This window comes from Poecilia reticulata, chromosome 2 (assembly GCF_904066995.2).
Source record: "Poecilia reticulata chromosome 2, P_reticulata-male-v2, whole genome shotgun sequence".
In the NCBI taxonomy this organism is placed as follows: Eukaryota; Metazoa; Chordata; class Actinopteri; order Cyprinodontiformes; family Poeciliidae; genus Poecilia; species Poecilia reticulata.
The window spans coordinates 17,926,138-17,939,972 of record NC_088831.1 but is presented as its reverse complement, the minus strand read 5'-3'; the positions used below and the strand labels follow the sequence as shown (position 1 = coordinate 17,939,972).

The following is a 13,835-nucleotide window of genomic DNA, read 5'->3' as shown; positions in this document are numbered from 1 at the left end:
CAGTTGAAATCCAAGGAATAATTTGGTTTAATTTGCTACAGTTTGACAGTAGCGGTGGGTCCATGCATACAGAACCGACCAGGTGGTCCATTCCCACTGTCAGCGATAGACGGTGTTGCAAAGAGCAGACTGTCGGGGGAGCTGTTGTGGTGTTAGTCTGCAGTACTTGGGCCACTGAATACCACAAGCATTTTATTAAGACTTTAGGCAACAATGTCAGGTTGTGAAAACAGTGCCTTATGTCTCCTAGAATCCCTAACCTTTGTGAAATAAACAGAACTCATTGCATACCGGATCATAATCAGGTGCAGCATGTGCTGGATGCATGACACACTTTCCTCTGTTTCTGCAATGATTGAGAACTTTAACGGTTTTTCACACTTCATGGTCCAGTGGACTCGGTTTGACTGGGGATTAAAATTGCAACATTTGTTTCATTTTCAGCTGCTTTGGTTCTCTTCCACACCAAACGATCCAAACCTTTTGAAAAACCTGTTCTCCACCTTACCTGTGATGGCGCTGCAGCAAGAAACATTGAAGGAAACCACATGAAAATCTCTAAGGAAGACATGAGCGCAACTTTCATTTTCATAAAAAATGTCAACAAAAATGGAGCCGCGTCAGATTTCATTGTTTGTACGATTCCTCTTTTGTTTTTGGTAAATGACCACGAGTCATTTCTCTGGACAGCGATAGTTTCTCGCACTTGTTTTGTTGTATTTACCCAGAATGCCCTGCGCTGTAATTCGCTTCTTGCTTTTGGAATGATTGCATTCACATACGCGTTCAAACCGCGCCAGAGTTCACTTCAACTGAACATAGACCGAGGTTTGTAGACGGGCCAGCGTTTGCTTTTTGGACCGCATCAGAGTTCGATTACACTGGGTTGCAAAAAATATTTTGGAAAGTTGTCCGATTTTTCTCAACCGAATTAGGACTGTTTTCCACCGCTTAATCCAGAAATTATATACATTTTTCTCAATCAGGTCAGGTTTTTATTCTTAATGTGACTTCGAGAAATCTGATCTTCTGACTAAAATGATGACTTTCTTGTGACATTATCAGTATTTCTCATCTGAAAAAGGTTTTAGGAGAAAAAAAATTGTCGTTGAGTGTATTAATAAGGGTTAGGGTCAAATAAAATGTTACAAACTTGGCTTTCTGTAAGTTGAATAATAAACAGTGATAAGGGTAAGTACTTGTAAATTGAACATTACGTCTTTATTGTGCAAAATCCTCCATCTCTTTTCTGTCTTGATGAATCTCTCCTCCTGGTCATCACTCACTGATCCAGATTCTGAGGAAACCGGTCCAGATATGCGATATCTTACTCAGAAAATCTCTTATTGATGATAAGCTATATAGATATCAAATAGTTTGTCCAACCTTTAAAAATGGCGGTAATGTATTTACAATTTAACTAAAATATGTCTCCTTTGTTAATATTGAGTTTTTGACTGCATTTTTGACTTGAAATAAGCGGCTGTAGTTTTTTTTTTCTTTTGTCCATCTGTAGATGATTTACTCTTAACATAAAACAGAGTAATATACTCCATGTTCTCCTCCACCAGCAACCCCGCATTCCTCCAGTTGTTGACCAAAATGTTGTCGGTCGAGTCAGTCCAACAGAAACAGCCAGGGCCTTTCTCACGCTTTAGAGGAAATGCAGGTGGGACGGACGGACGGACAGATGTTGTTTTCGCAGCCCACCGCTGTAGCCTTGTCCTTCCCCGGTCCTTTGTGTCTTGTTTGGGTTCACGGAGGCCCTGCAGCTCATTTTGTGGGTTTTCTTTCCATTTCAGTCGGCGGGACCTCCCACAGATCTGAATTCTAAAGTGTGGCTTTGCAAAAACTTATTCTGTGTTCTGACAACTTGCAATCAGAGCACAGACATAACAATAGCACTTCTATCCCACTCCTGTAACGTACAAGAAAATCCCCATTTGAGTTCAGCTGAACTTGCTGAGGTAAAAAAAAAATCTTATCCAAGACTTGCAGAACAGGGACATGTCAGTCCTCTTGTTTGACACAAATGCTGTATTTTTTTTATCCTGACATTAAAACATTTCTCTTTTTGTCTCCCCACCCAGTGTTGGCTAAAGGCTGTGTGTGTCCTGAGACACAACCCCTCCACAGGCGTGTACCCCAGCGTAGCGTCTTTGGTGGGATTGTTGGGATGCTACATAGCGGGGGTCCGCTATGTGCTGGAGCTCCAGGATCTTCAGAGGGGTCTCAACGAGCCCAGCCAGCCGGAGGAAGACGACACCAACCAGTCAGTCTCGTCGATCGAAGACGATTTTGTCACTGCACTGGAGCAGCTGGAGGAGGAAGACACTAGAGACAATCCCTGTAGGTTCATGTAAGGAGTGCTGGGATTTAGTAGGATCTGGGGTTTAAAGCTGCAGTATGTAACTTAAAAAATATGTTTTTGCTACGTAGTTGTTGAAACTGTCTCATTAATATATAATATATACAGACAGATGAGACAGATAATCTGGGAAAAAATGGAGCTCCTCCCAGTACTAACTGCAGAAATACATCTCTCTGTCAGAAACAGTCAGAGCCAAGAGGAGGGCTTAGCGCTGACAATTAAGCTCAAGTATGCGCCACTCAAGTATGCACCACTCCATTCTCTTCCCCTACAGCGTCTTTCTGACAATAGTCTGTTACGAATGCTAAGATTAGTTAGCATGGCGGTGGACAAAAACTGCTAATGGTTGTTGTTTCTCTGCTATTAGCATATGTAACATCGCATAGGCAAGGATGATTGACAGCGTTAAGACCCTCCTCCTCGCTCTTATTTGTTTTTGACCAAGAGTAGCTCAGGAAGGAGGTGGAGGACGTTTCCAAATCCAGCATGTTCCTAACCTTTCCTTTAACTGTCCTAAAATTGGTTGACGTCCTGCTTCCTTTCTGCTTGCAACCTGCATAAACTGCAGATATACGTCGACATGATGCAGCACATACAGTCTGCTTTTGAATAGCTTCTGATACCTCATTTAAACACCTCACTGATATATAAAATGGTATACATTTACACGTCACACGGTCTTCTTCACACTGTGTCAGCATTCGCGCTGTGTGCGTTTGCTATTGTCATCCCGTCCTAGCAATGTTCACCGATTGGAAAAAGAATGCATTTTTGAGTTGCTAACAATGTTCCACTTCCACCCACCAGCCCACTTCTCTGTGCATCAGTAGTTGGGGTGAATGTTAGGGAAGCCATCTACCGTATTTCCTAAATTCATGCATGTAGATACTAAAACAACAACCAGTTTGTCCCAAATGTTTAATTTCCTCCTCGATTTTATTTAGCTTCCTTTGTGGACAGTTCTTTACCATCTAATTGTCCTATTTAGTTATTTTAATATAGTTCTAACCAGTTTCCCCTTCCTTCCATTTTCTGTTCGCCTCCTCAGCTGCAGCTGCATTTTGCCATTTTAAGAAGCGTGACGTGGCCTCACAGACCATCCCAGCCCACAAAAGAAAGAAGGAATTGTCAGGCTCCCGCATTATCATAAGTTCATCTTCCAAGAAACATTCAGCCAAACATGGTCCCGATGTTTCTGTCACAGTGCAGCGGTCATCGTCTGGGGTTGAATCCCAGTGGACCTACTGCAGTCCCGGAGCTCGTCCGGCCTCCCCTTCTGCTCAGCTTAGCGAATCAGAGGAGTCTGACTGCTCCAGCCCCAGCCCAATCATTTTCCTGGATGAAGTGGGCTACCAGAGGAGCCTGTTGGCTAAGTTGGATATCCCCCAGGTTCCAGGGGGACCCAGAGATCGAGTTGAAGACTCAGACTCTGAAGTTAGTGAATTCTTTGACAGCTTTGACCAGTTTGATGACCTGGAGGAGCTAAGCTCAGAGAGCTGCACTCTAACTCTCCCTCTGGACTCCATCAGTGCCTCAACTGCACAGAAAAAGTCTGAGGCTGGTTCCAGTGGTCCCACTTCGAAGTATGTTTCCAGGGGTTGCTCAACCAAGAGCATGAACCCTCAGCGCTTTGACCAGCCCACTCTCCCAGCCAATGTGAAAAAACCTACTCCTCTGAAACCAGGTTCTCCCTACTCAGTTCACCCCGACATGTCTGACTCCCCTTGGTTGGCGCAGACGCCATCTGAAGAAAACGGAGGACCTCTCTTCAGTCCTGTCAGCTCTTCTGCCTTTAGTCCTTTGGTGGAGACGAATGGACCACTGGAATACTTCTGGAAGACGGAAGAGAAAGGGGAGGACCAGTCAGAGCTATGTAAACCTCAGGACCTCTGCTCCTTGTATAAGACCTACTCAGACTTTGCCAACAATCTGTCCAAAGAAATTCTAGGATCTGTGTGTGGTTTCCAATCTGCTGTTGACATCAGTGACAACAAGAATCTCAGCTGTGTCTGCCACAAAGAGTTCAAGAACCCATCGGGCTATCTGATGAAATTGTCAGACATTCAAGAGACTGTCACAGTAGCCAAGTTGCAGAAGAAGTCCCAGTCTCTAAAGGATGGCATTCAGAGATTTGCTTCTGACCTGGTGGAGATGAGCTTGGGGAGCGCCCTGCGAGACCTCCAAAAAGGTGTATCCTCCTGTACCACCACCCTGTGTCACCTGGCTGCTAGACTCACCTCCTCAGTTTTTCAGATGGCTTTTCACGAAATTGGCATGCGACGTGCGTATGTCTTGAAGGAGCGAGCTATCAACGGATTAGCCGGTTTCCTTGTCGGTGAAGCCATTTCTGGGGCCCTTATAGAGTTCCTCACTGTAAAAAAACAGATTTTCCACAATACAGTGACGCAGTTTGCTGCCGACCTGGCCGAGGAGCTGGTGTTTGAAGGCATAATGGAAGTGTGTCAGTTCTCCCACCCCTCGACCCCCATCACACCCAGTGATTGGGCTTTTGGCCATGGGCAAGCAGAAGAAGAAGAGGAAGAGGAGGTGGTCTCCTCCTATGCTTCGGATTTGTCCGAGTCCGTCATACAGGAAGCCTTCATAGAGCTCTCTCAGGCTGACGTTGCCTTTACGAGCCAAGCGGCTATCAGTGTGTCCTTGGATAACGTCTGTTATGTCAATGCTGAGAACACTAGCACTCATACCAGCAGCATCTTTGCTAACAAACAGGCTTTAAGCTCCAGCTCCACTTCAGCAGCTCCAGTGCTGTCAGGAAAGGAGGCTTCCTGCACAGTGAAGAACGCTCTGTTCACCGTCTCAGGCATGGCTAGCTGTATTCCTGTTCCCCATGCTGGCCAAGCCCTCTCCAGCTTCCAGGATCCAGAGGAAGCTTCCCAGTACAAGTCAGATAGCCCAAAGGTCAACACCAAAAGATTAACTGTAACATCGACTGACAGTACCTCCTCCAAACACTCTCACGCTTACCATCATGAAACCCAGAACTCCATACCTGTGGGAGGCTCCTCTCAACAAAGATTATTCCAAAACTTCTCTGGCAACATGGTGGATATGATTGTAACTGAGGCCTGTGAGCTTATTACCACTTCTAAAATGAAGAAGGGTTTTGGCGACTGCACTGACTTCCTTACAAAGTCCATCGGAAGCCGAAGGAACTCCTCCACAGCGCAGGAAACGGCAGATTCACCTTCAAAGCACAGAGCAGATAGGGAGCGCTTCAGATATGACGGGTGTGTCCGACAGGGGTGGACTCCTGAGTTTGCTCCTCCTGTTTCCTTTCCAGCCGGTTCCTCCAACCAGGGGAAAGTCCAGTGTGAGACGGATCCCAGGGGGAGAGGCGTGGATCAAACGCATCCTGTGATGATGGATACTCTTGATGTGCCTAGTGCAGCTCTGCTTGGACGGGGCCGGATATCTGGCGTTGCGGATGATCCACCTCCAAGCTCTGGCCAAAAGTCTGCAGGGACTCCTGGTACCCCTCCTTCCACCCCTCAGCAGCCCAGTGAAGTCTCTAAAGAAAAACAGATCAAACAGTTTTCCAAGAAGCTGAAAAGCAAGCTAGCCAATGAGTTTTCCCCTGCGACTCCTCCCCCAACGCCTCATTATCACCCTGAGCCAGGTCCTGGCCCTGAAGATGGCATCCCTGAATCAGACAAGGTTGCGTTTATGCTCAGCCTCATGCGGTCTCTGTCTGAGGAGGCAGTAGGTGATGAAGATGTTGAAGAGGAAGAACCAGTTGAGGAAGAAGGTGTTGGTGGAACTAAGAGAGGTGTAGAGGCAGACTGTGGGCGACGGGACCTCCGTCAGGTGTCGTCTCGTAGAATGTCTAACAAGGAAGCCCTCCACTATGCTGAGCGTTTGGCGTGCCACATAGTTTCTATGGCGACTGAGATGGATACATTAGGAGGGTCAGAGGAAGAGGGGGAGTTAAGCAAGAGCAGCGAGCAAAGGAGGGACAGTGTGGCTCAGTTCTCAGAACAAACCCTGAACACGTTGTGGGTGTATGCGGGCGAGGTGGCAGGACAGGTCATAAACGATGTGAAGACAATGGTTAGCTCTGGACAACAGTGTCCCTACCACAGAGCTCAGGAGCTCCGAAGAAGAAGTTTTGACAGATCCAGCTCCGATGGTTGGCGTCCGCGCCACCGACACCAGTCTCAGCCCAGTACAGACCAGAACCGAAACTCAAGGTTAGCAAAGCTTGCAGAGCAGTGGTCCAATGACCTGATAGCTTCAGTTTCTCAGTCTCCCCATTCCACTTCAAGTACCAGCTCCAGCTCTGGTATGTCCTCTGAGTACCCCAGCTGTGAGAGTGTGACAGATGAATACGCGGGCTACCTCATTAAGGTGCTGAAAAAGGAAGGCGACACTAGGGAGTTGGTCCTAGACCAGTATGCAAGCCGCCTGGCATACCGCTCTATTAAATTAGGCCTGGCTCATGCTAGTCGTAAGAACAAGCAAAGGCCCTCCAGCAGCCGCCTCCTGTCCTCCAAGTCACTGCCAAATGAATGGAAAGCTTCTGGCAATGAGACCTTAGTATCTAAAGATAGATCAGAATCTATGGGGTTAGTGTCCGGTGAGGACACTCAGTGTTGCTGCCGGGTTTCTGACAAGCAGTTCAAGAGGGAGTACGTGGACCTGGTCAACTTTGCCGAGTCTTTAGCTTACAACATCACCTGTGATGTTGCACGCAAACTGCATCTTTCTTCAGTTCGCCTTCCGAAGTCTCTCACTGACTCCTGTCTTTATAAAAAGTCCAAACTTGAAGATATGGCTGACAACATCATCAGGAACTCTTTCTCCTGCCCTCTGTTGTCCAAGGAGGATAAAAATAGACATTACCACAGTACAGGAAGCCTGTATGATAGGGGCTATAGCAGCAGGGTGATGCAGGTCATCGAGCATTACGCCAGGAAGATAGTCGATGACACCGTCAAAATGAGCCTGGCGTCAGTAGGACATTCCTCCTGGGGACATTCACAGACTCGTGGCTACAATCGACACTCTCACGCCCAGAGGCTGTCTGAGGGGTCGGCTGCTGTCCAGTCTGTAGGAGAGAGGACCTGTCGTTACTGCCTGTCTCAGGAATGTCCTCACTGCGCCAAACTTAGCAGACACCCTTACCAGCCTGTCTTACAGAGAAGGATAAGAGCATCAGAAAGTCACTTGGCATCAGACCGCCTCCCTAGTGTGGAAATTCCCAAGATCCACATCGACCTGGACCACAGGGCAGCATTCGCAGAAGAAGTTGTGTCTCTGGCAATGGAGACGGCCAAGCGTGAGCTGAGCAACGCCAGCCTCAATGCAGACAGTGGGATCGGCCATGATGGCACCAGCTTTGCTGAGAGCCTAACAGCAGAGATCATGACATCAGCGCTGTCTAACGTCTGTCAGGCTGCCAACATCAGGTATATGTCCTTCAGATGCTTGGACTGCTTTTGCTTAGGACTGAATGGTTTCTGTAGCATGAAAGCAGCATTGTGTAATTAGCGTGTTTGCATTTTTAAATAACGTGGAAATACTCGCTTTATCTTTTCATCTAGTTCTCCAGGCCGGGACCCGACTGAGTCCACAGTGTCCCAGCAGCTGAGTGTGGGAGAAGACAGTCTGGGCAGCTGGTCCAACCTGAGCTTTGAGGACGATCACCCAGACGACAACAGCAGCTTCCTTCATCTCAGTGACAGGTAAACGACCTCTGGCTGTTTCCCACATCCAGATCTCTGCACAACTGTCGAAAAACCTGTGCTGTTGGTTAGGCTGAGCTAATCCGTAGGGAATAATTCGTTGCAAGATGCAATCATACAGGTCTAACTACTCTTACAGTGCTCTTTAGCATACTTTCTGCAGTTAATAATAACTTCAAGTCTGACTTCCTCCTTTTGCACCACAAAGTTAGCTGACGAGAATTAGTTTTTGTACGTCTCCATGTGTGCAAATCATTTAGCTGTAGACTTTTTCACATATTCATCCCTTGTTCCAACCTATAACCATCTGGACTGTTTATAGTAGAAATACAAAATAAATCTTGGTGTCATTTCATATAAGTAAAAATATTGGTAAGATTTATTTTAAAAGTAAATAAAATAATTGTCTCACCTGGAATTCGGCTATGAACATTTTATTTTGGGGAAGAAATTTTTTGCCACACTAAATACATGTACTAAAATTAAACGTTGGGTTATGTTTAGTTTATCAGTGGGACATTTTGCTATATTAAGACTTTTTATGTTTATTTATTTATTTTTTTTACCAGGCTGCCAATAACGATGATCAGTCTCCTATGGGTTATCTTTATTTGTAGGATGTCTGAATATTCTCGCATGTCTGATTCCATACTTTTGCCTGAGGTCATAGTTGTAGTTGGAATCTTGTTTGTAGGTGACTCCCCTGGAAATGAGGCCCCCGTAAAAGTTTTCCGTCTCTATGGAAGCAAAACTGACAACATCTGCCATTCTTCCCTCAGATACCAAAACAACACAGTGTGTGATCTAGACCAAGTTAATGTATCATAATATTTTCTAAAGGCGTGTCTGTGAGTTCCCTGTTCACTTCTGGCTCAGTCTCTGTCAGAACAAAGTCTATCATGTGTAATTCATTAGAGCCTTCCGGAACCATTTCCGCTCTGTCGATGAAATGACACAAGAAAGCAAAATACCTTGATGGGCCTATTTAGCCAAGAAGCACAGTGATAAATGGAGCTTGTTTTGGCGCGTGTCACTCAGTAAAACCACAGGAGAAAGCTGAGGTAATTGCTGATTACTGAAGGTATGTTTAGCTATCAATTATCCACACCTTCCAGAATCTCTGAGATGAAACCTCATTGCAATTCAGGAGATTCTGCCTGCTGGCTAATTACTCAGAATACAGAGACTGAGTGTTGTTGTGCTTCTGTTGCCTGCTGGTTGTCGTGGTGGAACCTACATGAGTACCTTGGTTGTGTGGGGACAACAGCACGATGATCTCACACGTTTAAGTCTTAAGCAACAAATGATTCAGTGGGGAGATACAGGGGAAAAATCTACCTCATCTGGAAAACCCTCCTTTGTTTTGCGCCTCACCTAACAGTTAAAGGACTACTCCAAATCTCCAGAATAATTCTTTACTCTGACTGTTGTTTATGTACATTACATGAGGGATAAGAACGCGAGGAAACTGATCATTATTGTATCATCTGGCTCTGATGTTGATGTAACCTGCCTTTTCTCCTCAGCAGCAATGGGAACAGCAGCAGTTGGAGCAGTCTGGGCCTTGAAGGGGAAGTGTGTGAGGAGCGCATGTCGTTCTCCCCCTCTGACAGGTTGGTCCACCACAGCCTCATACCGCTTTCTAAACACTACAGAAAAAGATGCAGCAGTAGCTGTATTTCCATTACAAATGTGTGCAAAACTTTGTTAATACTCTGCTTATGTCAAAAAAACACAAGTTTGCAATGACCGTTTCCTTTATATAAGAAACACATGTAAGTGGGTTGATACAATAAGTGATTAAAAAACATGCTGCATCATGATCCCCCAACTACTTTCTAGCGACTTCTTCTTTGTGGTTTGTACCAGTGGCAATGTCCAGTTGTTGGTCCTGGTGTGATGTGGATTATTTTTTTTCTATTGCAGTTTTGTGAAATAAACCAATTTTGATACGGCCAGTAAAAACACCGCAAAACTTTTTTAACGAAAAACGAGAGTTTTGTCAAAAATGTGTGTTTATCTCCAAAATGTCAAATTGCGCAATGCTGTGTTTTATGGAAACACAGCTAGCATGGTCAACCAAAATAAAATTAATTCTTAGCACTGACATTTCCCTTTGATCTTTTACGGATGACAGAACGAACCCAACATGGCTGTTTTGTCATATCTGAATGTTCTGAAAAGCCAACCTATGTGACGGTGTCTGTCATTCAGTGAATGTCTCCCGGATGAGCCCCCAATATTTTGTGATGCGCTGCTCAAAGGCAGCGCATCACCTCTATGCTATTCCCCTAGCATAGAGGGGAAGAGAAGAGCAGATTGGAATTAGTTGAAACAGCATTTATTTCACATAGCATTAGAGAAACAAAATAAAAACTACAATGTTGCCAATGAGAAAGGAGAGGGATGTTATATTCTTGACTGACAATACTGTACAGCTGACTCCAGTTTCAGTCAATGCTCCCTAACTTGGAGCACTGAAAGACACACACACACACTCATGCCTACATAGGCATGTAGGTTTCGGGTGCAAGCCTAACCCAAAACCTAACCTAAATTCACTTCACACCTAACACACCTAACCCAAAAACAGCACTCCTTCTTATGGGGCCTGGTCTTTAGGGAGCAGATCATCCCAATGTAGTATTTGTTGAAAACAGTAGCATAATGAGGTAAACAGTTGTGAAACACACACAATCCTAGAGAAAAGGCTGAAGACTAACAGTCAGTCCATTTGTTGTCATTGAATTATGCATTAGTTAGCATACAAGAAAAACAGAAACGTCTAAAACAATTACTCACCCTATAAATATATTTCACCTCCTGGATTAAAGGAATTAATTTGTGGTAGTAAAAATAAAATGAAGCTAACAGTGACGTATCTTTGGTTCATGTGAATTGAGTCTTGCGTTGTGTCTCACGCAAAGAACCACCAGCATTTTGCATGGTTGCACTGCAGCTCTCCACATAGACATGTTTCATGAAATATGCTTGTTTATAGTGAAGTCTGCATTCAAACTGCCTGGTTAATGCTTTTATATTTCTACATAAACTTCCTTGCTTCTAGGATCTGTTTTTTATTAAAACACTCATGCTGTCATTGTTACTCACCCAGATAAAGTAGCCAAGGAGAAAAAAAAATATTACCAACTCCATTACCAGGCATTTCTGAACAGAACCTATTTTTTTTTCTCTTTTTATTTATACTTTTTCACATGTACGGCAGATCTAAGTCATTTCAATCTTTCCTTTGCACTTTTTTTTTTCTGCCGCAAAAAGAAATGTTCTTCTGAGGCTGATCTTGTTTTACCATCCATCCCATTTTTCAAACAACTGCTGCTTTTGGTTGCCTTCTCTCTATTTTCAATTTACATGAATCCAACTTTTCTTATTTTATGTCTATATCTTCTATTTTATATATCTCATCTCAGGGCCTTACAATGGAATTGTTGCATAAAAGATGAGAAAAAGCATCGAAGCCATTTCTTCACTTTAACTGGCTTTCAGCATGACTGCTGTCTATATTTCCAATAATTCCACTGACTTGCTGCATGTCCAATGTCCTCTTCGCCACTTTGATGAAGAGTTCATATTCCCCAACATTTGATAATGCCAAAGATTTGGGCGAAAAATATTCTGTGGACTAATGAGACAAAAGTGGAAGGCATTGGAAGGTGTGCTTCCCCTTACGCCTCGTAGCTACAAGTTTGCTCCATCAGGCTTTGTTTAAGATCCAAAGCACACCAACAAATCCAGGTCTTAATAGTTTGAAAACGGCGAAGGCTTTGGAGCGGGCTAGTCAAAGTCCGGACTTAAATCCGACTGAGATGCCGTGGCATGACCCAAAACAGCCTCAGTGTTCTCCATTGATCCTGAATTAAAACAATTTGCAAAGCCGAGCGTTCCAGCATTCCTCCGCCGTGATGTAAGAGACCTCATGCCAGGTATCACTTACTCATGATACCTGGAGGTTGTTGCTGTTAATTATACTTCATCTGAAATAGATGTATTTAATAATAGGCTTTTTTTCAAGCTGGAACTAGTCGGATTGTGCTGTACAAGACATCTTCTAGATGGTGTGTAGCCTGCAGGCAACGGTGGCGCTGGGAGCCGGTGGGTTGGACGTGGATACGTTGTATATATTTGGTGTTTTCTGTTTCTCGGTGCCTAAAAAAAGCCGGCTCAGGTATTTGCCCTCCTTTTCACAGATCCAGCAGAGTCTACGTGTCTGTTGCCACAGGCTGTGTCAACAAGTCTGTGATTAACAATCCGAGGAGGAGAAATGACTGTTTACCTGTTGGCGAGGATCAGCAAAACTGACAGAAAAGATATCGGGGCAAAAACTGATCCAAGATGTTTTCTTTATTGTCGCATCTTAGCCGTCATTAGACACCCAGGCCAAGCAACAGTCTGTACTGAAATCAGGAAAATGGTCCTTTGCGTGCAACTTCACAGACCCAAACATTTAAAATCTTCACGTCCTCTGAAATGTTTCACATTTTGTCATGTTACAGCACAGCATGTCAAACTCGAGGCCCGAGGGCCAAATCCGGCCCACTGTACCTTCTTATGTGGTCCTCCAGACTCCAGAGAGACGCATAAGTAGATCCTTCAGGATAACAGCTGTGCACTTAAATACTATCTCATCAAACAGCTCAAAGCAGTTTTTATCTGTTTACTCTCAAATTACGTCAGTCACATGCTCCAGTTCTTTGTGATTCCACAAACGTGGACAATTATGCAAAATCAATAAATCTTTGCGCTTTTTCGTGCCAATCCATAATTGCGATTTTATTTCAAATTTTCCACAAAAATGATAGTCAGGTTAAGCCGATGCCAACAGGATAAAAACACATTTTGTCTGTAAATATATTGTAACCAAAACTCCTTCAGAGGTTTAGTTATATCTTCACTCAGTTCAGATTCACTAACGGAATGCTGTGTTGTTGCACTTTAGGTAATAAAATGTTGATTTTCTTATTTAAAATAAGGAATTGAATTATTTATTTGTTCACATCTTTTAATTTAGTTCTAATATTGTACAAAAAGTCTTGGGTGGTTCAATATAAAATCTGTAGAATGTACCAATTTTTCTTTTTTTTAACTGATTAATCATCAGGACTGTCGATTACAGAAACAATCGTTAGTTGTGGCTTAGTGTTTTCTAAATATCCCACTTTGCGCGTTGCTCTGCCACGTGGAATACTTTGAGGTTGCTATCTGACATTCGTTCAGGGAGCGTGAATACTTTGGAAAGAACTCTGCGTTCTCAACCTTTGCTGTTTGGTCTCTAACCTGTGTGACGTTCTGTCGTCCAACAGCGATAACACCGAGGACAAAGAGACGGAGGTCAGGGAGTCCAGTGGTAAGCAGCGTCGACGTTCTGTTCCGTCCCTTTTCCCACGCTCCGGCCGGGTTCTGGGAGCCCGGTCCAGAACGGTTAACGCAGAGCTGCTGGCCTTTCTGTGCTGCAGGGACGCTGTGTGCAGACCGGACTCCGGCACAGACCGCGCGCACCGCTCTGCTCATCATCAATTCCGACTTCAGGGAGCTCGGACGAGGCCTCCAGCACGCGACCTCTGACCCCCAGCTCAGGAGCATGCTGCAGTGGGCGGCAGCCTCCGTGGTCGACGTCCCTCAGATCCAGCTGAACGTGGACAGAGAGCTGCAGCAGGTGATTCAGTGGAACGAGTCACACTTTGTCAAACTGGTGATAATTGACCGCATGTTGCAGCAACAGTCAGATTATCATCAGTGGTTAC

General features: G+C 44.7%; 1 protein-coding gene across 3 annotated transcripts in view; it reads left to right on the top strand.

Annotated features, from left to right (window-relative positions):
* akap11 (A kinase (PRKA) anchor protein 11) overlaps window positions 1–13,835 on the top strand; it is a 31,167-nt gene that overhangs the window by 12,775 nt on the left and 4,557 nt on the right. For 2 of the 3 annotated variants that reach the window (XM_008437553.3, XM_008437558.3), the window contains exons 6-11: window positions 2,091–2,349; window positions 3,420–7,797; window positions 7,933–8,073; window positions 9,600–9,686; window positions 13,395–13,438; window positions 13,548–13,747. In XM_008437553.3, coding sequence (XP_008435775.1) covers window positions 2,091–2,349; window positions 3,420–7,797; window positions 7,933–8,073; window positions 9,600–9,686; window positions 13,395–13,438; window positions 13,548–13,747 — 5,109 coding nt within the window. The remainder of the gene's footprint in view (window positions 1–2,090; window positions 2,350–3,419; window positions 7,798–7,932; window positions 8,074–9,599; window positions 9,687–13,394; window positions 13,439–13,547; window positions 13,748–13,835) is intronic. The other variant, XM_008437566.3, reaches the window with a different exon arrangement.